The following is a 25,681-nucleotide window of genomic DNA, read 5'->3' as shown; positions in this document are numbered from 1 at the left end:
TTAGTCTCCTATCCTGTACAATGTGACCACTCCTTTGAGTGTAAGTACGTACATTTTATTGGATATCGTCGTTGTATACATGTTTTACTATCTTAATGTATAAATAAAATGAAGTTACACTTATAGGAAGCATGTAATGGTTTATGTTTACGCTGTATAATTTATTTATATTTAAAATGTTTTATTTCTAGATGTTTTGAGTTTAGAATAATTTATTGAATAAATAAATAAGATTTGCAGACATTTAAGGAGAGTTTTATTTAATTTGTTTTTTACACATACTCTTTGATTTGCCCCTTATACTCCTATTTTATTATAATACACTCTTTATTAATTAAATTCATAGAAATGAACATAAAACTAACCGACTTCGTTTTGGTTCATTGGCATATTAGATAATTAAAGAAATGAAACACTCGATTACGAAGAAATCATTTATTATTTTTGTTAAATACATGTACATCAGGTTATACAGTAAACATTAGTTTTCTAGGAACATATTAATAATCATATAGTTTAACATTATCTAGGAGGAAGGTTTGTCGCGTGACATAGCCGCTGGCACGGACTAGTGATATACTGCAGGGGGCTCTGACTACAGCCAAGCATACAAAAATATTAGCCAAATGTACAAAAATATTAATCCGTGATATATTTAAATCCACTCGTATAACAGCAAGGCTAACAGTCGCGGTCCGCGCCGGCGACCACGCTCGAGGCTCCCTGTATGTTACTACGCCACAAACGAATGGTAGGAAGATATAAAACAAAACTAAATTAACAAATAAATATTGTCATCCAATATTACAATACAAAAGACATAATATCACAAACTACAGATGAGTAACATCAAAACATAGTACAGTTAAATTATGAACGTTATTAATACCTATTGTACCAGACAGGATATGTTTGTTATTGCATTAGATTGGTGCACATAATATCTAAATACATTAGCAACATATCGTTACAAAATTAATTGATCTCTGCGGCGATTTACGTTTATTTTATTATTTTATTTAGTTTTGTGGAAACAAACAATTTTGATATACAGACAATCTAAAAGTAAAAAAAAAGTGTACGTATTTTTTTCCTTAAAAAATAGTCCTACCAACAAATTCTACGCATATTATCCAGGATGATTGAAATTGGAAAGTAGGATAGGTATTAAGCGCAGGTTAGTACGTTTTCACCTTCGTAACAAAAATACATCGACTTACAGAGATAGTGGGTACAGCGCGACTGGGCACATGACCCGGCGCAGTTTTGTTCTCAGAGTTTTAGGCTAACTTGTAAAATTACATCAAGTATTTGGTTCTCACAATCGATATCCTACCTGAGATCAGATAATAAAATTGAAAACTAAAGTCAGTACATACATACGTTAATATTATTACTACTGTCAGTATATTGATTGGTTACTAACTAACTATGTCATTAACTTAGCGCCGCCGCCGCCGTTGTTCAAAGTTATTATATTTATTATGAATAATACCATAATCTAATCGCTTTCAAAAGGATTTTCTGCAGCTGTAAACGAATATAAAACAACGTATAGAATGATATGAGAGGACTACAATTTGATTGTAGATAGCCGTATCAGACCTACATTTATAAAATGTTTGTAATTGAGAATAATTTGTGATTGAGGCTATGTTACATCAAAGTACCTAATTTGATCCATGTCAATTCATCAAAGACAAAACACCTGAAAAACGCTCACTGCCTTAGAAATTCCCTTCAAAAGACTTCAAAGGTGGTAAGTGACATCGAATATTCCGCGTTTAATCTTGCTCTAAAATAGTATATTAATTGTGTTATTTTTAAAGAAACTACTAAATGAAAGCGATTACATAGAGACAACGATTAATATGGTTACTTTACTTTGTTCGTTAGTTGCTCGTTTCTAAACAGATAAACTTGACCACCGATTGGTTTGCGGTGATCTCAGCGTTCTGCACTATTTGTGATATGGGAAGTCTTAAACTAGGTCGTCGCCTCGGACTCGTGATGGCGAAATAAGCTCTTATATTAGGTAGCAAATATTCTGTTTCATATATCAAATGCCAGAAGTAAAGGCCGCGATTTATAAGCTACACACTTTCTTACTTATTATTTATAATTGATTAGTATAATATTGTGTAGATTAAAGTAGTATAAGATGGCAATAAATTGCTGCATATTTTATCTATTATATTGTGTTGTACTCTTTTGTCAACAAAAGTGAGTGATTATGCTTATTTCGCTTAATTATTGAATCTTTAGTTAGTCAGTGTATTATGTATTACAGATTTATTATTAGATTTATAAATACAATGCCATTCGTGGGCTGTCATTATACTCGTAGATTATTTCTGAAATTTCTAGTAATTCTCGAATCTCAGCCGACCTGGTAGACTTTATTATGCTTTAGGACCGATACACACCAATTGCCTTATCTAAAAATACACCCCTTTCAATCCCAGCTAACTACTTCAAAGAAAGAAGAAAACAAGTTTCTATACTCATCCATCAAACATAATTATAGGCTACTTCGGTTTTAAAAAATGTGGGTTCTTGGCTGGCCTACACAACCATTGCTGCATATTGGTTAGGATAATGTTTAAACAAAAAATAAATGGTATATCAGCGTTGTCTGATAATAATAATATCCTTCTTTTACAGGACTGAATACAATCTTCAAATAAAGATCCGCTATTTGTTACACAATTTGGCCAGACTATAGTTTCTAGAGAATTATGATATCTGGTATCACGATATCACATTTTCACTTCATAATTTTTGCTGATGCTACTTACACTAGTCGCGAGGGATGAACGTGAGGGCCACAGTAGCGGGGTGTGGTCGATACGGCGCAGTCATGGAAACTACACAATCAGGTAACTACAGGAGAGAGCCGGCGCCGTAGGAATTGTAAGTCCTTAGAAAATGAATGCCCATTCGGTAGGTATACATGTACTTACTGTAATTTAACACATATCTTGAAACGGTAGTCTTAGACGATATTATTATAATACGTGTTAGTACATAAAGTAATTTGCTATTTATTCATAAAAATTAACTAATTAAAAATAAAACATAAAACACAATTCATTCCTAAAAACAAAAATATAAATGCCACTAAATCAGCATCAAAGAAGCGTGCTCTGGAGATATCCAGTGTACAAAATATTTACGTGCCTTCTTTATTTTGAACTGCGATATCTCCATCGTGGGATTAAAACCCTGCCGTTTTAATTTATGTCCAAGAATACGTTTACACGCTTTAATATTTCATTTAGTTGAAAGTACCAACATACAAATATGGCTGCCAGTACCGCCATTTTAAATGAGTATCGAACAAAAAACAAAAGGTATTAACAAATAATCCGCGAGGGGGGCAGACCACGCCCCGGGGCGGGGCCGGGGCACACGCACACATGCAACCATCTACTTATGTTAGAGTTTGCTTTACTGTGTGCAGTTTACGCACACTTCAAGGCTCAAGCCCACTACTCTATTATTAATAGAGCCAATTTATAAAAATATACCTGCTCTTTGAGTCCAGGTAGTTTTATAATTGAAAGCATTTACTACGCGATATTTGCTCCCATGGTAAGAGTTTATAGAGATAACTTGACTGGCGTGAATATACAGAAATATGATGGCCGGTATGATTAGAATAAAGCAGTGTTTTTCAACCTGTGGGTCGCGACCCCCGGGTGGGCCTCTATAGAAAGGTCGCGCGAGGTCGTAACAACTACCTCAGTAAAAAAATCAATAAAGTAATAAAGACAGATTTATCCGAAATCTAATTATGTGTTGTATGGATTGAAGTATTCGGTACAACATCTTTGTAACATTATAAAATGCATGAAAATAAGCGAACAATCGGGGGGACGCAAAATATTTTTTTATAGGTACTAGGGGAGTCGTGTCATGAAAAAGGTTGAAAAACACTGCAATAAACGACAGTGAAAGAATTTTGAGTGGTTGTGCACTTCTCACAGGATCTCGGCGACTGTTATTTGTCATATTGTTATCGAGAAGAGGCATTCAAGTACTTTCTTAAACTGGTACTCCCAGTTTCATGTTTGCAAACATGTATCACAAGCTATAAGCGTGGGACTCAAAAATACCGGAGCACCCTTTAGAAATCTTTCCAGTTTGATTCACTAGCGCTTTCTTTTATGGTCACCGCGGCCTTTTGTATAAACACTTACATGCACTCGATTTTCCACAGCATCACATTAACATGGATCCAATCCTCAAGGCTGCTTTGTGAAAAACATTCGCAACAATGTGCGACTGACATACGTTCGGAAAACAATATTTAAATCGCGACCTCACTTCGTCTAGACCTTTCTGAGTTATTCCTGCTATACTGAATGTCAAGTGTGTGATTGAATCTCAAAACACGATATTTACAATATCCCCTGAGTAGGTACGTTTCAAGAAACAGGCAGTCGATCTGGTCATTTATTATGCAAGACTGTCTACAACAGTTGATTCCGTCCCTAGATTTCCATTAACTCAAGATTAAGTAACATACTGTTATCACGAGTATGCTAGGCGAACGTTGGAATATAGATATTTTAATAGTCAGCAATTTTTATTATTAGGCACTTCATGCTATTTTCATGTTGAAATCAAAAACGTTGTTAAGCTGCAGCAACAAGTACAATACAATTTGTAGGGCCAGGCTACGCGACGATGTTTAATTTTTTCGTTACGCTAACTAAGAACTATCCAAATTAGATAATTCATTTAAATTACTTTCACATTTCTGACATATTTATTCAAGTACAGTAGAGATTGTAGGAATATAGATGCACATATGGCCGTATACTTATAATAACGCTGCGTGCCTGCGTGGTTGCTGCTAAAAATTTTAGAAGAAAATAAGCATTGTTTCATTAAAAAGTTCATACAATTACATCTATTTGAAAGGCCGTGCTCATGATTTCTATTTCATCTCTAATTCGGGAGTAGACACCTTCATATAATTTCAAAACTTTTCTTTTATATTGTGAATTAACATTTTTACCACGTTGTCTTTCTCTTGAAAGTCAATCTTTGGGCAAAGCAAATAGCAACGAGGCGTGAGTTCGTGTTTCCATATTCTAAAAATAGATCATATTGACCCACATTATCCTTCCGATCAAAGTTTCAGGAGACAAAGATCCGGATGTGACGGAAAAGTGTGCCATGAGGTCATGACCTCTACCAAAATAAGACGATAGGTCATGGGCGCCATGCATTTTGTCGAGTCAGTGAACATAAGAAAAGACTGCAGGAAAATAGTAACAGGTGAATGTTAGAGAAAATGGCCGCTAAGAAACTACAGATCGCCAGTTCGGCATTAGCCGACTAAAACCTGTAATAATGTGTTATTTACGAGTCAGATTACAGATAATTATGCGAATTAGGGCCGATTTTTCAATCGTCAGTTAACTTTTATCTGAAGAATTAACTTGTCATTTTGACATAATATTTCCCATACTGAAACTGTCAATATGCCAAACTAAATTCTTCAGTTAAAAGTTATTCAGCTATTGAAAAATCAGGCCTTATTAAATGAAAAAATACGAATAGTGTCGACTCCCTACAGCTATCTACATAAATTCGAAGAATTTAGCGAAACAAATGGAATTTATGGTGCGAATGGTGTCGATTTCCTACAGTCATCGTCATCACCTAGCTTAAATTGCGCCGCGGCCGTGGCTGCGGCTGCGGTGGCGGTGGCGGTGGCGGTGGCTCAGCCGAGCTCGGAGCGCTGCAGCGCCACTGACACCTTGTAGAGGCTCTCCATCATGAAGGACAGGTTCTGCGACAGCTCGTTGACGGGCCGCGTGATGGCCACCATGTCTGTAGGGAAAATGGAGTCTAAATTGACGTGTTATGGACAACGATTGATTTGGAATCTAACAAGAGGCACTTTTGATGAGATGGATTTGTCTAAATACAGTAGGACGCCAACTGTATACCTATTACAAGATTTGACATTTGTAAGTACAAATGTCAAATCTTGTAAAAGGTATACCTATTACAAGATTTGACATTTGTAAGTACAAATGTCAAATCTTGTAAAAGGTATACACTAGTTACAAGAAGCTCAAGAAGAAGGTCAAGATCAAACTGTTTAGGCCTAAAGCCGGTGTGTTTCCGGCAGAATCTTAATCAGAATTTCCGCTCTCTCCGAGAATATCGCAAGAGGCGACTAAAGGAGAAATGTGCAGACCTCTCCGACCCGTCTGACCAGTGTGAGGATCGTCCTCTTGTAGTAGAAACTAAAGATGTTGATGATGAAGTTAGAGATGGTCTTCTGTCTGTTCCTGTTTGTAGAGACTAAATAGCTTGATGATGATGGCGATGAATAAAGTGTAGGTGGTTAGTTTTTTAAATTATTTTTTATGTGACTACACAAAAATATTAATTATTTATTATGTGCCCGTCAAAACTGAATTTTTTAACAAAAATTATCGTTAGCCATATCCCAAACACACTGTATAATCCGGTCTCTAATGATGATGAACAAAGTGTATGTATGTTGTTACCCGGGTGCGCCTGCGCCAGCGCCTTGCAGTAGACGTGCAGCAGGCACGCCACGTCGTCGTCGGGCAGCTCGCCGCGCTCGAGGATCCGCTCGGCGCCCCGCTCGCGCGCCGCCGCCAGCGCCGCGCCCCACCTACGCAACGCATCGCAACGCAGCGTTAATACCACCACAACAACCACCAGTGGCTAGGTAACCGTAGCCAAAGGCCCTGTTGGCGTATTCACGTAACAAAACTTCAACGACATGCAAGCGATTTGTCAGTTTTCGTATGTAGTAAAGTGGTCAGTCAGTATCCGATCCCAAAATATCACGACGATTGAGAAAAAACTAGTTTCTATAGAAAAAATACAAAATAATACAAACATCGGTTTCAACGCCCTAATTATTCATCATCCTAAGGGGCACCTTTAACAATAGTACAATGAAACAGACACCCTCTTTGAGGGCTATCGTTTTAGCGCTCACCAGTTGGCGCCACTGTAGAGTAAGGTCCTGTCACTTGCTAGTAGCGAAGACAGTGGCGCCGGCTGGTGAGCGCGAAAGTGGTAGGAGGACTATCGTATTTGCACTCATCAAGATGGCGCCACTGTCTACAGGGGTGCCAACTGTTAAGTATAAAAACGATAGCCCTCATTGACGATTGACCTTGACGATAACGTATATGTGAATTTTATTCACGATTTTTATGTTAACCATGTGTACGAATTTCATATCTTATTCAATAAACAGGTATGATGCTGCATTTGTAAGGAGTAAACTCTCAATTGGTATTTAAATTCCCCTTTTAAATGTAAATCTCTTTTATGCGAGTACAGCCAAAATTGGGCGCCACTGTTGTAAGGAACAGGAACAAATCTTATGCTTCTTTTGTACCGTCCATCATTAGGTTCCGTGCAAGCCCTGAATATTCCATGTTCCGACAAGTTAAACTTGTATCGACCCTTTGATAGAGACACAATGGCGACTGACCATCTGTCGGGATGAAAGGAAACCAAAAGACCGAGTCAAATGACCAGCCATTATAACGTGACTTAATCAACTTTCAAGAGACTCGGCACCCACTGGCCGTGTAATTGTTCGCAGCTTAGCGCAACACAAAATGATTCATTTAAATACCCACAAAAAGAGATATCGCGTTTCTTTTTTGTCAATGTGATCAAATCTCGCGTAAATATTGTAGAAATATTAGTGAAGAGTGGAAGAGTGAGTTTAGCATGAAAGGGACTGTGATGTATTGCCAAATAATACGCCGCAAACTGCTATGAATAAAGGATTCGTCTCGCTCACTTTGGGCGCGGGATATTGACGTTTATTGAGTTACACGTGTAATTTGGCGTAGTCCCCTAACTCAACACATTTTTCTGGCGGTGGTGCATCTTATTTAATGTTTTAGGTAACATTGAAACATTATGGTTCCAGCTATTTCAGACTATAAGAGAGGATTGCAGAACCGAATTAGGTAAGCGGAATGACTACTAGTTAGTTATACAAGATGTCTACATCGTCATCAGCGGTAGTGGAAACACCTTCAGTTTTTGTTGTATTCCTCAAAAATAATCTCTTCTCCACTCCTTAAACGCTATTTTTCCAGGTCAAATAAGCAAAAGGCATGAATCTAAATAAAATATAACTCAAAGGTGACTGACTGACATAGTGATCTATCAACGCACATTCCAAACCACAGGACGGATCGGGCTGGAATTTGGCATGCAGGTAGATGTTATGACGTAGGCATCCGCTAAGAAAGGGTTTTCCGAAACTCCACCCCTAAGGGACTAAAACGGGATCCACGCGTACGAAGTCGCGGACGGCCGCTAGTCTATAAGATACAAAAGTCCAGCAGTAGTGTCACCGGCAGCAGCAGTAAGAGTAGGCGCACACCGTTGATTTTTCGTCGGCCGATAGTTTAGTCGGGCAGTCGATCAGTATGGACATGTATTGGGAGTGCGCACACTACGGCGATTCGATTTGGCCGATTCTTCATACGATTTTAAAATCGGGCACAACTATCGGCCAACGAAAATCAGCGGTGTGCGCCTACTAAGGGAGGCTTACTAGGCTTGTTCTTACTCGGACACTGAACGGATCGCTCCGAACTAGTACAATCGGCCAAATGAACTAGTTCGGTTTTCTAGTACTATTAGCAGGCCTGTTCATCTCCGCGAGTTTACATCGAAAACAAAACACGCACGATTGCCCCCTACAAGAGTACTATTCGACAAGGCCTCACATACGAGCGAACATTGACTCACGCACGCGTATTCTTGTGTATGATGGAAAAAAATAAAGAAAATGGTGTACTAAATACTGTGCAGTATTTAACTGCCTAAATAATAATAAAAACACAGAATATACTTTTTTAAGTTGCCTCAAGACACTGAGAGGTAAATAAGTAGTTAATATTATTCATGATAATTCATGCTAAATCATGTATTTCCTCCGCCATTTTCTGCAGATTGGCACCTCACGTCACATCATTTTACCGAAGTCAGCCCTATAGCTTCGGCGCAGTACCGATCACTGACGTTTGTCAACAAAACTTCTGACAAACTTGCTTGACTCTTGAGACAAGCTAAATTACACCATATTGTTAATGACATTGAGCATACATTTTTTTAAATACCTTCGCGAAGTAAAACTTCTGTACGTAGTACTTATTATTATTCTGTGCTATTAGTTCATTTTAGTACACTGATTCTATTAGGTAGATCGAACGAAAAAAGTCTTTTTTCGTATGTATTTATGGCCTAATATCGAAAAATACTTGCAACAGAGTTACAGAACCGTACCCATCTCACTCGCGCTCACATGTCACCAATTTCACGTCTCGTTCACACCTGTTCATTCGTGATCGGCTGTACTAAAGTGAACTAAAAGACCGATTTGAACGACCAAAAAGGAATAGTTCGTTCTCGTTCACTTAAAGGAATTGCTTCCTATTAAAGCCTGGTCCGTGAGCACGTAGAATCCCGTCCAATGACCCCAAGCTACACATCCCTATCGCTCGCGCGTAATTATGTTGCTGTCGCGCTCGCACACTCACTGCGGGGCGCGCGTCGCACAGTCGCGACAGCAACATAATTACGCGCGAGCGATAAGGATGGGTAGCGTGGGGTCATTGGACGGGATTCTACGTGCTCACGGACCAGGCTTTAGTACGTAGTACATGTACAACACAAGCCTAAGGCTCACCTCTGGCGCTGCATGAGCAGCAGTAGCCGCGCGTCGTCAGCGGGCGCGGGCGAGGCGTCGGCGTCGGCCGCGCTCGCCAGCAGCGCCGCGCGGACCGCGCACACGCTCATGCTCATCTCCACACCCTGTATACATATTTATTACATTTTATACACAAGACAAAAATATTATATAAATATTTCGAACTCCTCCTATGTTGAAAATTATAAATAACTTGAAAAAATCGAACTGCCTAAGTTCTTCTGATTAATTTCGTTGCGGGTCCAATGACAGTTTAACTTTCCCCCGGGACAAACTTGACCTTCATTGGTTGGGTTTTTGTGGCGGTCAAGCTGTAGATCCTGGCTACACAGGAGTTGCAGTGGTGGGAACGAGAGGTGGGAATAGTCCCGTACAAGGCAAAAATATTTGGAATGTTTAAATGCTTAGCTCGCATCAACATTTATAACTATGTATATTTTAAAGAATGTAAACTCTTCACAAAGAGGCTGACAATAGTGACTGAGTTTCTTGCGCTGCTTCTTCTTAGCACTGGCCCATTTACTGTCCTGAAGCAGTGGCAGGGTTAATACTGGGACGCGTAAAATTTTTTAAAAGCCTACTTGCAAGTTTTTATGAGTTTTTTTAAACCATAAGCAGTTTGAGGAACTCGTCCAAAATACTGATCCAAAATATAAAACACCAGCAAATTCATATCATAGATCAGACTGATTAGCCATTATTAAGCTTTCAGTCTCAAACGTAATTAATGGCCGGCGAAAATTTAAAATCTGTATACTATCGTTAACTTTTCGAATATTCTAGCTAGAGTGTATTAATAAATTAACCGTCCAAGAAATATTCAACATAACAGTCTTTGTAAAAGAAACATCTTTAACAATTCGCCGGAGTTCTTTTTGCTTCACCCGCGCACTTGTGAAAGGTTTTGCCCAACGTTATAAAACTTTGTTCTTCTACGACTTCTAGTAAGTCTTAACCACTACTTTCAAAGTTGAGCAAGAACTCTTTCTTAGAGAATTAATGTGAATGAATTTTTCAAGTCTCGCTGAAACTTTCACAACAAAAACTGTGTTTGATGAAGCTTTTAACAATAACTTCAGGTAACTACTTAACGGACCAACCGTTAAGTAGTTGTGCTTAAGTTTTGCAAAAGTTTTGTTCATTTTATCGTGGTAAGTATTAAACAAACCAATCCATGATTGAAAAGGCGATTAGTTATTTTCTTTATTTTATTTGGAAATTCACGGCCAATTTTATTCCATATTCACAGCTGGCGTGATTTTTTGGGCATTACCATCGAGTTGATTTGATTACGAGGTTTTTTGATACCATAAAACAATAACGTCAATTTAACTTTTCAAATAAGTAGGTAGGGGAGACTGGGTACGGTTGAAACAAAGGACGGTTGAAACAGAGCAAATATCTCGTAAACGGTTCCACGGGGAGTAAGGGGTCCTAGGGGAAAAAGAAGCGGACGATAGGTCCGAACACGAATTTAGTGCCTAATAACTTCCTAACGCGTTGACGTTGTGTATAAAACACCATTTTGTTTTTTACTACCCAAAGTAAGTATTTTTCTTCAGACATTAACGCTTATACTACCTGTTCTTTTTATGTGAATGTATCGAGTGTGCGTTTGCGACTATAATGAAGCTTGTAGAATAAGGGACAGTAACTATTTTTATTGTATGATTATTAGTGTCGAAACTATAAAGTATATTTTACCAAAAGTGGGGTTGGGGACGGTTGAAACATTTTTTTTGGGTACGGTTGAAACAGAAAATGTATTAATGTTTATTTTTTGTAGATGCCGAGAGTTTGGGTAAGGAAGATTTCCAGGGAGGAAATTGACTTGGTAAAGCATAAGAGGAGGTAAAAGCTGGAGATTCCCTGCGGAAAGCGGCGGAAAAGTATGGTTTGAAGAAAAAAAAAGTTTTTCGTTAACTTTATTCAGAATGTTAATATTATTTTATTATTAATGTTTATTAGATTTGGAAATATCATTTATTTTATCATATTTATGTTATTTTTTTTAATGTTTACTACTTATCAAAGGCTAATTAATGTTTTAGAAATATTAAATACTTAGACTGATTAATGCCGTCATGTGGTACCATAATTTTAACATTCGTAGTATTAATGATAAATAAAACACGTTTTATTAGTGATTATTGTATTATTTGTATGTATTTCAACATACCCCAATCGCTGTTTCAACCGCCCCTGGCATGGGGACGGTTGAAACAAAATTTCTTTTTTTTTAAATTTCGTATATTTCTTAAAATAGTAACCCGGGAACTATAATGATACAGCCATATCATAGCTAAAACTTCAAAGTTCAATTTCACGTATCGTAATCGTCACTTGGTTAATAAACAACAAAATTATAGACAATAAAAGCAAAATTGTTTCAACCGTACCCAGTCTCCCCTACTGGGTCCGTGGCCGAGTCCCCCAGTATTTGACGCACCCGTGGTGGACGCCCCCGATTTAAATAAATTTAATATCATATTTTTTTCGGCTTTTGCACTAAGTACAGTCAACGAAAAAAGTTTCACAAGCTAATTATTATACTAAACTATGCATGTTTGACGCTATTTATGCAATCTGGGAGCAAAATTGTAACCCAAAACCAGCAGTAGTAAGAAACAAAAAACTTTTGTTTTCATTTCTTTAGATTCATTTTTGTGTTTAATTCTACTGGCCTAATAAATATTTATTCGTTTATAAACATTTTTGTGCCTGACTGTACATTTGATTAAAAATTGCTTCAAATCGAATTTAACTGACCGGGGGCGTCGACCACGGGTGCGTCGAAAACTGGGGGACTCGGCCACGGACCCATGTGTGGTACGTACCCTGTTGTCTAGCGCCGCGTGGTACACGGCCACCACCATCTTGTTGTTGGTCTCCAGCAGCAGCAGCAGCTGGAAGATGAGCTTGTACAGGCCGCGCGCCGCCTCCTCGCCCGCGCCCGCGCCGCGCGACAGCTCCAGCGTCTGGCGGGGACACATACATTCCATAAACTAATACACTCAATGTCAAATAAATCGCACCTCCCGCGACAAGTACTTTCAAACGTATGCATCCCAACTTTCCAAAAATGAGTTTTTAGAAGGACCCAGTGTCTCTTTCGTGAATTGCAATAACTATACCACAGGTTAAAAAAACCGGGAACAGGGAAACCACTTTTTATTTACTTTCGAAGCTTCTTCATCTCAATAATGACATATGGGGGCAACAATTCAACCACCACAATTAACAAAATACTCGATATTGTTTTGAGGGTATTTCGTTCAAACTGTTCTGACTTCTATTAGCAGCGTTTTTGATGAAAACCCTAATACAATACGTGAAAACTAAATGTAGAAGATAAATAAATTCATTTTATTGTAAATATTGCACTTTTTAGACACTAACTTTGTTTCTCCCCGTGACTAAATACGCAATTATCCTTAAAAGGTTTTGTTCTAATGAACGGCCACGTGAACATTGCCAGAACGAACGTATTTGTTGTAAAATTAACCAAAAGTTTTGTAGAGGCGAACAAGCAAAACAATAAACTCGTACTTTACAGGTTTCACTGGACGTAAAAGGCTAACGCGGGCCAACAAAGGTTAAAAACAGTATGAAGCCGTAAAAAATAACTTTAGGGTACTCGACATTACCTACATTAAGAAACGGTCAGTGGTTATACAGGGTTTGTACGTATAAACATTTTGATTATTTCTCGTGATGATACACATATCATCACGAGAAATAATCAAAATGTTTATACGTACAAACCCGTAGTCGTATTCTAAAAAATAATAACAAAAATAAACTTTTTTAAAAACAAGCTTTTATTCTGAATTTCGAAAGCCTGTATCGCGCATGGAATTTATTCCTCTTTTTCTCTGTTTGCGCTACAAGCTTTCGAAATTCAGAATAAAAGCTTGTTTTTAAAAAAGTTTATTTTTATTATTATTTTATTTTACAATTTTTAGTTATATCTTAATCTCAGGACCCTGGACATTGTCTAATACTAAAGTGCTCAAAAAGACAAATCCAACGAACCCAAACACGATGAGATTCCGCCGTTTTGTTTAGGAGTTCCTATGGCCACCTCCCGACTCCATCATCAGACCAGCTCAATGGTACCATAATATTGCATTGTCATCGTACTTACATAAGTATACCAAATTTCAGCTCAATCGGTTGAGGAGAACTGGTCTTAAATTCAGTTGCAAGATTTGTCCCACACATACTAAGAAGTGAAGTCAATATAAAGCTTGTAAAAATGGACATTAATAAAGCAAACGTGAAGGTATTCGGAATTAAATGAAAATTTCCTATTCAAATTATACCTACCTACCTCTTAATATAAGTATTAGATGCGTCCAAAAACAATCCAAACAGTTTTCCTGACCTAGATATCTAACAGGTGAGCGGCTGAAAATAAGTAGAATAATTTCTGCAACGTTTGCCTGGCAACATTACTTTATGGTAAACTTTGCCATATTATAAATAATGTAGGTACAAATTCTGGTCAACGCTTACAAAAGATTATTTTATTTAGCACTTCGTTTAATATCACATTGTTATCACAGATTGATATTGTGCTGTGTACTATCCTTAAATAAATAAATATCAAAAAAGGGTAACGCGTAATTTAAAACAAGCCTTTGTTCGCTAAGCCTAAGATGGAACGTCACATCTCACATATTAATTTGGTCAGCAGTTGCACGTATTTAGGTACAGTCAACGACAGCATTTGTTAAGCAGTTGCACCTTTTACAACGTTATACATGCCATAGTATTCAGTTGGACGTGTGTCGTCTATTCATTTAATAACGTTATAGCGGAAACAGTCGGCTCGGCCGGGGAGGAATAAAGGACGTCGCACATTTATCAACCTGGAAATGGATCGTAGCCGTATCAAGTCGAGGCGGCAGTGGCGGATTTACAGTTTTGCCTCCCGTAGGCTAGTGTGGGGTTGGATCTTTATTTCACTTTTATGTTCTGAAATCGAGTAAGCGTCATCTGAAATCTGCCGCCCCTAGGCCGCGGCCTATACGGCCTATTGACAGATCCAGGCAGCGTTGCCAGACGTCCCGATTTTGGCGATTTTTAAATCAAATTTAAATGTCCCGCGCGGGACAGGCTCGGTCCCGCTTTTCGGAGAGAGACACTCACTTCACCAGACTATTGTTTGAAACGCCATATTATTCTAAAGAATAAAACTTTTTTAATTTCAATTTTTTTTTGTTTTTTTATTCTAAAGACCAATTTAACGATAGAGTAAATTTAAAATATTATTTTTTGTTAAAATACATTTTATTTGGCTACTTTTGCTATCTATTGTCACGTAAACGTAATTTTAAGTCAAATAAAAAGATAAATATTTGAATAGGCGATACGATGTATATCCCTTTCTGAGTTGATAAGTCTGCTATGAGCTTTATGGATCACGCTCCACGCCGGACACGGCATCAATAACGTGCGGTTTTGGCAGAAGTGCATTTAACTGAACATCGCTTTCATTATTGGTAACCACCACTCAAAAAGCTTTCATGATTTTTATTACATAAGTAGGTATTAGCACAGAATAATAATAAGTACTACGTACAGAAGTTTTACTTCGCGAAGGTATTTAAAAAAATGTATGCTCAATGTCATTAACAATATGGTGTAATTTAGCCTATCTCAAGAGTCAAGCACCATTTTGTTGACAAACGTCAGTGATCGGCACTGCGCCGAAGCTATAGGGCTGACTTCGGTAAAATGAAGTGACGTGAGGTGCCAAACTGCGGAAAATGGCGGAGGAAATACATGATTTAGCATGAATTATCATGAATAATATTAACTACTTATTTACCTCTTAGTGTCTTGAGGCAACTTACAAAAGTAAATTCTGTGTTTTTATTATTATTTAGGCAGTTAAATACTGCACAGTAATTAGTACACCATTTTCTTTATTTTCTCCCATCATACACAAGAATACGCGTGCGTGAGTTAATGTTCGCTCGTATGTGAGGCCTTGTCGAATAGTATCCTGTAGGTGGGCCAATGTTTTCTTCCTAACGTTAATATTTATATTAATCTGGAAGTCTCCATTGTGAAAGCTGAAGACCAAGTGTGTTTTAATTGTTAATGCTTTAAGTTAGGATCTACCATGTTCATTTATCTGAAATGAGTCATACAAATTGCAATTAAAACATGAACTCGAACATAGGTGCTTGTCTGAAAATATAGTTCAGTTCTCCGTGGAAACAATACATATTTAGTTTTACGACAAAAATTAAAAAAATCTAATTGAAATGTGAATTTTGTGCTTACCCCATCATTCGTCCTGCTTGTTATTTATTAGCAACAGAGACGCAATTAGGGCAAGCCTCTCAGGCAGGCTGGGGCTTGTGGGGCTAGCTTTGGGGGCCCGTGCAATTAGCGAGCACTCTATTGATTGCAGATTAAATGGGCCCGCTCCCCTCAGAGCCGGCTTGTAAAATAAATCCCCGCGATCTTTTAATGGACTGTTGCAGGGTGCAGATGAGATGTTATTATTTTTTGTGAATTGAAACTTTTATGGCTTAAGTATACATGTGGCGAATTACTCCCTTTTTAAAGGGACTTTCCCTTTGCACGTGGTAGTGTTTAGTCATAGGCGTTTCTACACATTTTGTATAAACAATAAGTTGTATTCAAGATTTATAAACACAGAATCTAATATGGATGATTTCACACAAAATAAGCAAGTTAATTACATAATACGAATTTGTATAATATTTGAAAACTGGATTAGGTTTAAAACGTGCTTTTGTTGACATTTCTTCCTCGTCCGTTGTCAGTACCTGATATACTAATTAGGCTACTGTACTGTTTTTATTCTTAAGTTCACATGCATCAATTCATGCTGTTTGTTTCCTTAATAAAGAAAAATAAAATAAAAATACTACCTGCTATCTGCTGGTATGTCAAGTTGCTATTGTAAGAGAGGGAAAGTAGGTACTTATTGTGCGTTAATCCTTAGATTCCCCAGTGAGCTTTTGTTTGCTCTTCGTTTCTAATATTTCATTGATCCTTGTCCCGCCCACACTTATTGTCGAATCACATAGTGCGGTTTAGGGTGGAGCCGTTTTTATGGTACAACCCAATCCACCCATTTGATAACAAAAAATTACTACGATTTCTCAATGATATAGTAAAGATGCCGCGATTGTTTTCGAGAAGTAACTCAAATCATCGGAGACTAGGAAATTGGTAAAAACAACTTTAGTAGCTCGTGAAAATCTAAAGGAATAAATAGTTTAAACTCATAAAAACGCACTCAAAAGGCTTTTAAAAAGCACTTTTACGCGTTCCAATATTATTGACCCTACCACTGCTTCAGGACAATAAATGGGCCAGTGCTGAGAAGAAGTAGCGCAAGAAACTCAGTCACTATTGTCAGTTTAATGTCAAGTGATTCATAAAATTAGGATTTTATAAAACAGCAAATATGCTTTAGTAAACAGACCCCACTATCATACCTAATCATAATCAAATTAGATCAGATATCATTGAGCAACCTAATCGCGGTGCGTCACATTATAATTAGGTATTCATATTTATTTGCATATTATGGTGATGGTCGATTTATTGTCCTGATAGCTGAGAGAACAGGACCAACAGGGCGAGAAGGGAACGGGTCCAGGGGGTCACCAGGTGGCCGGGATTAACCTCAATATGTAGTGGAAGGTTTAACTAGTGTCATCAAATAGAGTCATCATTTTAAACTTGAGAATAATAAGACAGAGTGGGTTTCCATTCAGCAGGTGATCCCTAAAATGTAATCCAAAGAACACATTATAAATGTCGGCCGTTTGGTGTAGTGGTTCGAATCGGACTACTATTCCGGAGGTTGCGGGTTCGATTCCCGCACAGTACAAACATTTGTGTGCATGAACATATTTGTTTGTATTGGACTGGGTGTTTTCTATGTATAATATGTATGTATTTACAAAAAAAAAAGTATTTAAGTATGTTTATATCCGTTGTCTAGTACCCATAGTACAAGCTTTGCTTAGTTTGGGGCTAGCGGCGTAGTGTAAAATGTCCAAGGATATTTATTTATTTATTTATTTTTTATTTATAAAAATAAGTATAGGAAAATTCCCATTTGCCAAATTAGTGTATGTGAGGTCCACTCAAAAGGAGCGAACAAAAGGTTCATTTTATTTCATACTGAAATACTACGCATTTCAGAAGCCAAAGTAAGACTCAGAGCTAAATATAGAAATTGCAACAATGTAGTTTTCATGTATTCATTCATGTCTTATTCATGGGGAGCACAAATAATGAGGTGATCTAGTAGACTGACGTTTAACAAAGCAGTGTTCGCCTCTGACGCACGCTGCAGTCTGCGGCGTAGTAGATAGACTGCATAAATTGAAATTTGAATAAAATTGTTTTTCTAATAGGTATTAGCAGTAGTAGCAAATTCAATTTTAATGTACAGGTAACATTTATAACTGCATGTATGCGTTTTAAATTAGCAGGCCCGGACCAGAGTAAATACAAATGAATAAATACAAATCTTCATAGGAACGCACGGGCGCGGTTTGTATGTGAGCGCGCCAACACGTATGCGGCGCGCACACACTCACTGACAAAATTTAGCGGTGATTAGAGGTGAGGTGCGCCGTATTGTGTTACTACTAACGGGTGTTTTTTTTAAAAGGGATACAACTTTAAATTGGTTATACTGTTTCTAGTGATAGTTAATTTGATAGTTGGTGGTACCTTTGTGAACAGTATGTTTTGGCATTTCATAATTAAATAGAATTACTTCAGAATAATGTTTGCAAATTGTGCAAAAAATATTTTAAAAATCATGGTCAGTTTTCCATACAAACGTCCATATTACGGTCGACGTAATTTTCGGAACTTTTCATTCCTCAGATGAATGATATCAATGTGGCAGAGCTATGGTTTCAACAAGATGGTGTTACCATCAAACCAGCTCGCGACAGGTTCAATTTATTGCGGGAAACATTCGATGAGTGCATAAATTCACGTGATGGTTCTTAGAATTTGCCTCCACAGTCGTGTGATCTACCTATGGATTATTTTCTCTGGGGATATGTGAAGTCCACTACTGCGCAGATAAACTACGGAATTCAATGCCAAAATTCGTCGCGTTATTGCTGATGTATTCGTCGCGTTATTGCTGATGTATGGCCCCAGTTGCTCGAAAAAGAAATTGAAAATTGGACATCTCAACTACGTAAGTACGTTACATTTGAGCCAACCGAGGCACCCTTAGGCCCGAAATCAGTTTGAAGCATAAATGCCATAAGAAAATCTTTTAAATAAAATATATTTTTACATATTTTATTTCATTTTGAAGTTGTATACCTCTAAAAAAAACACCCTATATTTATAAAAGTAAATCTTTAGCAAAAATCAAACGGAGGGTGCTGCGTGACGTGATGTAGCGATAGCGAAATGCGCCAAGTCTCAAGTTGTAGAGCTACGATATTTAAACAAACTCTGGGCTGGATTCCCGCCGGGTCGCCATTATTGGTAATTTTTAGAAAAATTCAAAGCCCATGGTAGAGCATATTATTTATTTAAATCTTTTTTTTTTAATGTCGAGAACTGAATTGCGATTCATAAAGGCACGTTGAAAGGGTTGCGGAATGGTCACTAACAGCGCTTATTTTTACTTCTAACATTTCCTTTGCGAAAAGAAAACATTGAAACTCAAGGAGTTCGGACAACTTTAATTGTGGTAAAACGTGGAAAAATTGGGCAATTTACTGTTATAAAACGGGCGTTAGGGGCTGCTCCCTCAAACTCGTGTCAATGTTCAGAGGCGGCTGAGCTCCCGGGGGCTTCACGGTTCGCGAATCTTGCAATTTGGCTACTCAATCTTTTCTAAAACAGTGAATAATAATCGTGTTTGGTGATCCGGAGAATTTGCGAGGTAGGTTTTTTGGATTTTATTTTAATTTGGACAACGGGATACTTATCATTGCGATGAATATATTACTTATTAAGTAAACGTCAGTAATAGCATTTAAAGCCTCAGACAAACCGCGGGCGCGAATGCAAAGCAAGGGTTTATTTTGCTACTAATTACATTAGGTGATGGAATAGTTTCAATGGCACATTGACGAAGAACAGCGAAAAAAGGCAGAAAGTCTTGGACATTGGAATGTGTGAAAAAGAAGCAGAATTATCGCTTTTTCATGAAATTACTTGCAGGCGCTGTTAAAGTTAAGTATAGGTACTAATTATTATTGACCCGTTATAGTATTGCACAAAGACAAGAAAGATAATGAACAGAAAAGTTAGTAATAGTAAAAATACAATGTTTTATATTCTATGTTGCCAACAATGTGACATTCTTTTCGCTCTTTACTTTTGTGGATTCTCGAATTTAACAGTTAGTTTTAGCTGGTATAGAGTTGAACAGAAAGAAAATAAATATCGCAATGATGCCTTGTTATCCCAAGTCGTAATAAAACATAATACAAATTAATCCCTGTTTTCCTTGGTTACGGCACCACGCGTGAACTGCTGAACTAATTAGGTACTCTTACGGCACCACGCGTGAACGGCTGAACTAATTAGGTACCTACTCTAATTATTTTTGTTGTGTTTGTTATTCTCCTGAGAAGGTTCTTAAGTAAGAGAATTAAGCGAGTTGCGCGTAAAATTAAAAACAGAGTAAAATTTACTATCCTTAAGACAGGACAGCGTCTGTCGGGATAGCTACTTCTTTCAAAAATCTAGTTGGTAGCCGTTTTTTTTTCATAATCAGTTCGGCACGAACTTGAAGCTCTTCTGGCCCGCTCCACTTAGTTTTTGTACCTACCACACGCCACCAATATATTTACACGACATACAAACACAATACATTATACTTAACATGTATTGGGATTGGGATAAATCGGTGCAAGTATCGTAATACTATCATTGACGTGGATTTGTTATTTCGAAAATGATATTCAGATACTCGTGAGGCTCTTTGTTAACTTAACAAAATCGGTTTCGTTTGAGTTAAAAAATAGTTTTCCGGTTACAATCATTCAAATAACATAAAATTGAATCGTTGTATCAAAATCAAACATTTTCAGATTGTATTATGTCTGCGTCATTGTGAAATCGAATAACAAAACAAGAATTGCAAAATGGTCGATTGGTCTAGATTTTGAAGACCAACTGTTTATAGTTCCGTATCTAAGATACAACAAAGATAAATGACTATGACTACGAGGGCGGCACTGAAAATTTCGGGAATCAAGGAAGTGAAACAACATTACTATTTAAAAATGTATTTATTGCTTTTTAAAGTATTCTCCGCGAAATTTGACACATTTTTCCAAACACGAAACCAATCATTGAAGCAACCATTCCATTCGGAAGTTTGGGTCTCCAAGATGGCCGTTTTGTAGGCGTCCACAGCTTCTTCAGGTGATGAAAATGTCTGACCACGCAATTTATTCTTTATTTTAAGGAAAGTATAGAAATCATTAGGGCTTAGGTCGGGGCTGAACGGCGGATGGTCTTATAATTCTATGTTTTCTTGCTCTAAAAACTCTTTTGTTCTGTGCGCGGTGTGAGAACTCGCATTGTCGTGATGGAGGATGATGCCGCGGTTGCAGTTCTCTTTACGGAGTTCAGAAACAACCTGTGGCAAACAAATGCTAGCATACCATTCTGCATTAACCGTTCTTTGTCCCCAAAGAGGAATAGTCGCAACATGGCCGGTTTTGGAGACAAACGTGGCCACCATTTTTTTTGCAACACTCCGTGAACGAACAATTTTTGTTGGCTTTAACTCATTTTCGAACACCCAAACTCGTGACTGGTTTTTTGTTTCGGGTTCGTACGCGTATATCCATGATTCGTCACCTGATACGATGTTGTATACAGCATTTGAGGATCCTGCATGTAATCTCCCGAGAGTTCTGACGCACCAAGTAACGCGAGCCGCTTTTTGCTCTTCACAGAGCGAATGCGGTATCCATCGGGAAAACAACTTTTTTACACCTAATTGTTCATGCAAGATTATTTGTATTTGACTCATGCCAATGTCTAAAGTTGCCTGAATTTCGCGGTATATCACATGTCGATCTTCTTCAATCAGCTTACGCACAGCATCAACGTTTTCTTAGGTGACTGCAGTTTTTGGACGACCTTGACGGGGATCATCACTGAGCTTGACACGTCCACGTTGAAATTCAGGAAACCAGCGATAAATTGTGGTTTTGGATGGGGCTTCATTACCAAATGCAGAAATCATCCGGTCAACACACTGTTTTTGTGTTAAACCACTTCAAAAGTCATAATAAATCATCGCTCATGAATTTTCTCGAGACAATTCCATTTTCTCAACGACTAAACAAGTTTGACAAGACCTTGTGATACGACCGAGAATCTTTTTTTAAATAAATAAATGGTATACGATTTTTGAAACCCTGGAGTTTGCAATTAAATAGATTTTAATATGACTGGAACAGTGGAAATATTCCATTCCCGATACTTTTAGTGCAGCCCTCGTATCAATGAAGTAGGTAGCTAATAATACCGCGGGCGACAATTTGTATCATGGCTTATGTTTACAAATGGAAAACTTCCAGAAGGAATATCGATTTCGTGCGAAGGCTAGATAAGACCTTCGTGTCTTGAATGTGGGCGCAGGAGCAGGGTTGAGGGCAGCGGGTGAAGCGGCGCGGGTTCTATTCCCGTTCAGAGCGTGGGCACTGGGCGCGGCTTATGTTTGAAGGCCCGTTTCAAAAGATTCACAGACTACGTAGGTTTGTTAATAAAGCAGTGAGTCAGCATAAAATCAGCGCTTTGAAATTACTCTACAATTATTGTATCTCTCTCTCTCTCTCTCTCTCTCACTACAGCTATTATCGCGCTATCGACTCAATAATATCGGACACTTGGCCGGTTTTTAAAAGCTGTTATTTATTTATTAAAAAAAAATAGTGTCCTAGACGAAACCACAGTAGATTTCAGTGCAGTATTTGGGGTACGATGAGGTTAACCACGTCAGACCATGAAAAAAAATTGCAGGAATCTTGTCTGAATCTAAACATCAATTATATTAAATAATACTGTTGCTAATTTCATGTGATTTACATAATAAATGTAATGAAGTTAGGAATTTTTGGCGACTTTGTGGCGAGTAATGAAGTTAGGAATCCTGCAGCGGTAGCTGCTGGGATGTAAAGTGCAACGTCTTTTCTTGACCGTTTTACTTGATAACTTGTAATACTGAGAAGTTAATTTTACTTTAACGAGGTAGTCAATAAGACTATTTGACACCACTAATCAATTGACGTACTTTTTAAAACTGACAAAACGAGACTCTCCCATGGATTTTGCATGGCAATACAAGCCTGTGACGTCACTATTTTGTCAACTCAAACTACTTTTTTCAATTACAATGCAACCAAAAATGTTAATTTACAGGTAATTTAAAATTAATTAAGTTTTTAGGACCAGAATGAAGTGTCTTATCAAAAAAGTTGTGATTTCAAATTATTGGGGAATGGTGTTAAATAGTCTATTATGCTCTTGACAAGGACTCGAAAATAATTTAAATAATTTAGTTTTCTTCGCTTTAAATAATATTTGAAAATAAAAATTGTACACATTATGTTGTTTTTGGGTATAAACATCCAAAATCGAGTGTAGGTATAAGACACCGAAACAACCTAGAATGTCCTATAATAATAGCGGAAAACTTTATTTTCTTGACGTATTACAAAAAATAGAGAAAAAAATGGGTAAAATTAAACTTTGCATTTTTTTGCGATGCAAATAATGATTTAAAATGAGGAGAGAAAAAAAATCCGCTACTATCAAATCGCGATGGCGCTGGCGTTACACCGTATCGATTTCACCCCTGTCCCCCCGTTGCCCCCTGTCTGTCGAAAGTTCTGGAATAACAAGCGTATTAGCGGGCCCCGCCCTTAGTTTGTATGTGTGCAGGGCCCGAGCCATGGAAAGGGAAAGGGGTAACTGTGTATGTGTGCAGGCTAGCAACGCCTTGTGCTTGTGTGAGTGCGTTAAGTGTGATAACGATGACTCATTCTGTAGGGTTATTACAGATCTTTATAATATTATTTTTATTAATTATAATGATACTTAAGTATTCACCACTACGTATGGGACCCGAAGTAGGCACGTAAGTAGTGTAATTGAGATTAACGCCCGTATTCTCAAACATAACTATGAGATCTCACAGGACGCGTGGACGCACAGGGTGACACACGAACTAATCACAGAGCTCTATTCAACGCTGCGCGTTCGATTTTCTGCTTCACTTAAGCAAGCATCGTTAGGGAGCTAATGTTTAGCCGAAGCTACATTGCATTACATACTTCGAGCGCGTGCTCCTTCTTAGCAGTCCCCCGCGTTGTGATGTCTTTCCCTCCGCCTTGCACTCTCACGAACGCTAACATTATCGAAGTATGACACTCTACTTGCCTTGTCTATCTATACTCTATACTAATATTATAAAGCTGAAGAGTTTGTTTGTTTGTTTGTTTGTTTACTTGAACGCGCTAATCTCCGGAACTACCGGTTCGATTTGAAAAATTCTTTCAGTGTTAGATAGCCCATTTGTTGAGGAAGGCCATAGATTCCCGGCCGGGCAGAAATTTAAATGATGAAATTTAAGTTTCTGTGACGGGTCTGGGTTAAAAAGTAGTCACATTACTACTACTACTACACTACTAAGTAGTATATGCGTTAAGCTAGCACCCATAACACAAGCATATTAGTTGCTTACTTTGAGGCTAGATGGCGCTCCTTTATGCGCAAATTGTCAAATTCGCAAATTGTCAAGGGGTCGCAATCTGCCAAATTCGCCAAATGTCAAATGAGCAATTTTCAAATTCGCAAAATGTCAAGTTTTCAAAATGTCCAGTTGTTTAGATTTAATAATAAAATTACTTGACTTTTATTATTAAACCTAAACAACTGGACATTTTGAAAACTTGACTTTTTCGAATTTGACAGTTTGCGCATTTGACATTTTGCGAAATTGTCAATTTGCGAATTTGGCAGATTGCGACCGCTTGACAATTTGCGCAAAAAGGATGGCGCTGTGTGAAATTGTCAAGATATAAAAGAAGCTGCAATACATACCTCGAGCGCGTGCTCCCGCCTGTCGAAATACGTCTCAAGATGCTCGCTGATCTCGAGTGCGGTGTGACTTACCTGACTGAGAAATGTTTAGCTTCTAGCGTATGTTCTCTCCAGTCGAAGTGTATGTAGTACTCCACTTGTTTAACTGACGCCAAGTAAGCTAACGAGCTAACGTTAAAGGCTTCCACAGACCAAATGCGGGTCAGAAGCAGTGCGGGTCAGTTGCAGCGCGGGTCAGTTGCAGCGCGGCAGTAGGCACACTAAAGGCAGCGCAGTTTCAAAGCAGTTGCAACGCGGGTGGTTGTCAAAAATTCAATATTCGAAAACCTTTCAACGCGCTGCTACCGCCCTGCCTCCTGTGTGTCATGCTAATATGGCCGCCACAGTAATACAACAGCGCAGGCCCGCGCTCGCGCGGTTTGGTCTGCCGAAGCCTTTAGTTGAAGGTTCATGACGTATGACATACCTCGAGTGCGTGCTCCCGCCTGTCGAAATACGTCTCAAGATGCTCGCTAGTCTCGATAAGCTGAAGCTACATGACGCATGACATACCTCGAGCGCGTGCTCCCGCCTGTCGAAATACGTCTCAAGATGCTCGCTGATCTCGAGCGCGGCGTAACGCACGGCGTCGCGCACTCGCGCGCAGTCGGCGGCGGCGGCGCCGGCCCACAGGAGCGGCGGCTCCTCGCCCGCCAGCCGGTCCAGCACGGCGCCCAGCTCGGCCGCGCCCGGCGCCAGCGCGGCTGTCTCGCTGCACAGCGACACCGTCTTGCACGTCACCTCCTGCGGGGAGAATACCCTTTAATATACCCGCTCAAGGAC

At 38.4% G+C, this 25,681-nt stretch overlaps 1 protein-coding gene across 1 annotated transcript; it reads right to left on the bottom strand.

Annotated features, from left to right (window-relative positions):
- Nucleotides 1–892: 892 nt before the first annotated feature.
- LOC114364860 (protein furry-like) lies at nt 893–25,639 on the bottom strand (the record flags this gene model as incomplete). The annotated part of the gene is made up of 6 exons (XM_028321197.1): nt 893–5,847; nt 6,537–6,667; nt 9,728–9,852; nt 12,586–12,726; nt 24,860–24,931; nt 25,412–25,639. Coding segments are annotated over 6 exons (807 nt in total), but the record flags the coding sequence as incomplete, so codon positions are not given.
- Nucleotides 25,640–25,681: the final 42 nt, after the last annotated feature.

The sequence above is a fragment of the Ostrinia furnacalis genome, unplaced genomic scaffold (genome assembly GCF_004193835.3).
Source record: "Ostrinia furnacalis isolate ACB-3 unplaced genomic scaffold, ASM419383v2 OfSCF7477, whole genome shotgun sequence".
Classification (NCBI taxonomy): Eukaryota; Metazoa; Arthropoda; class Insecta; order Lepidoptera; family Crambidae; genus Ostrinia; species Ostrinia furnacalis.
The sequence above is the reverse complement of the archived record's forward strand: the minus strand, read 5'-3'. Positions and strand labels throughout refer to the sequence as shown.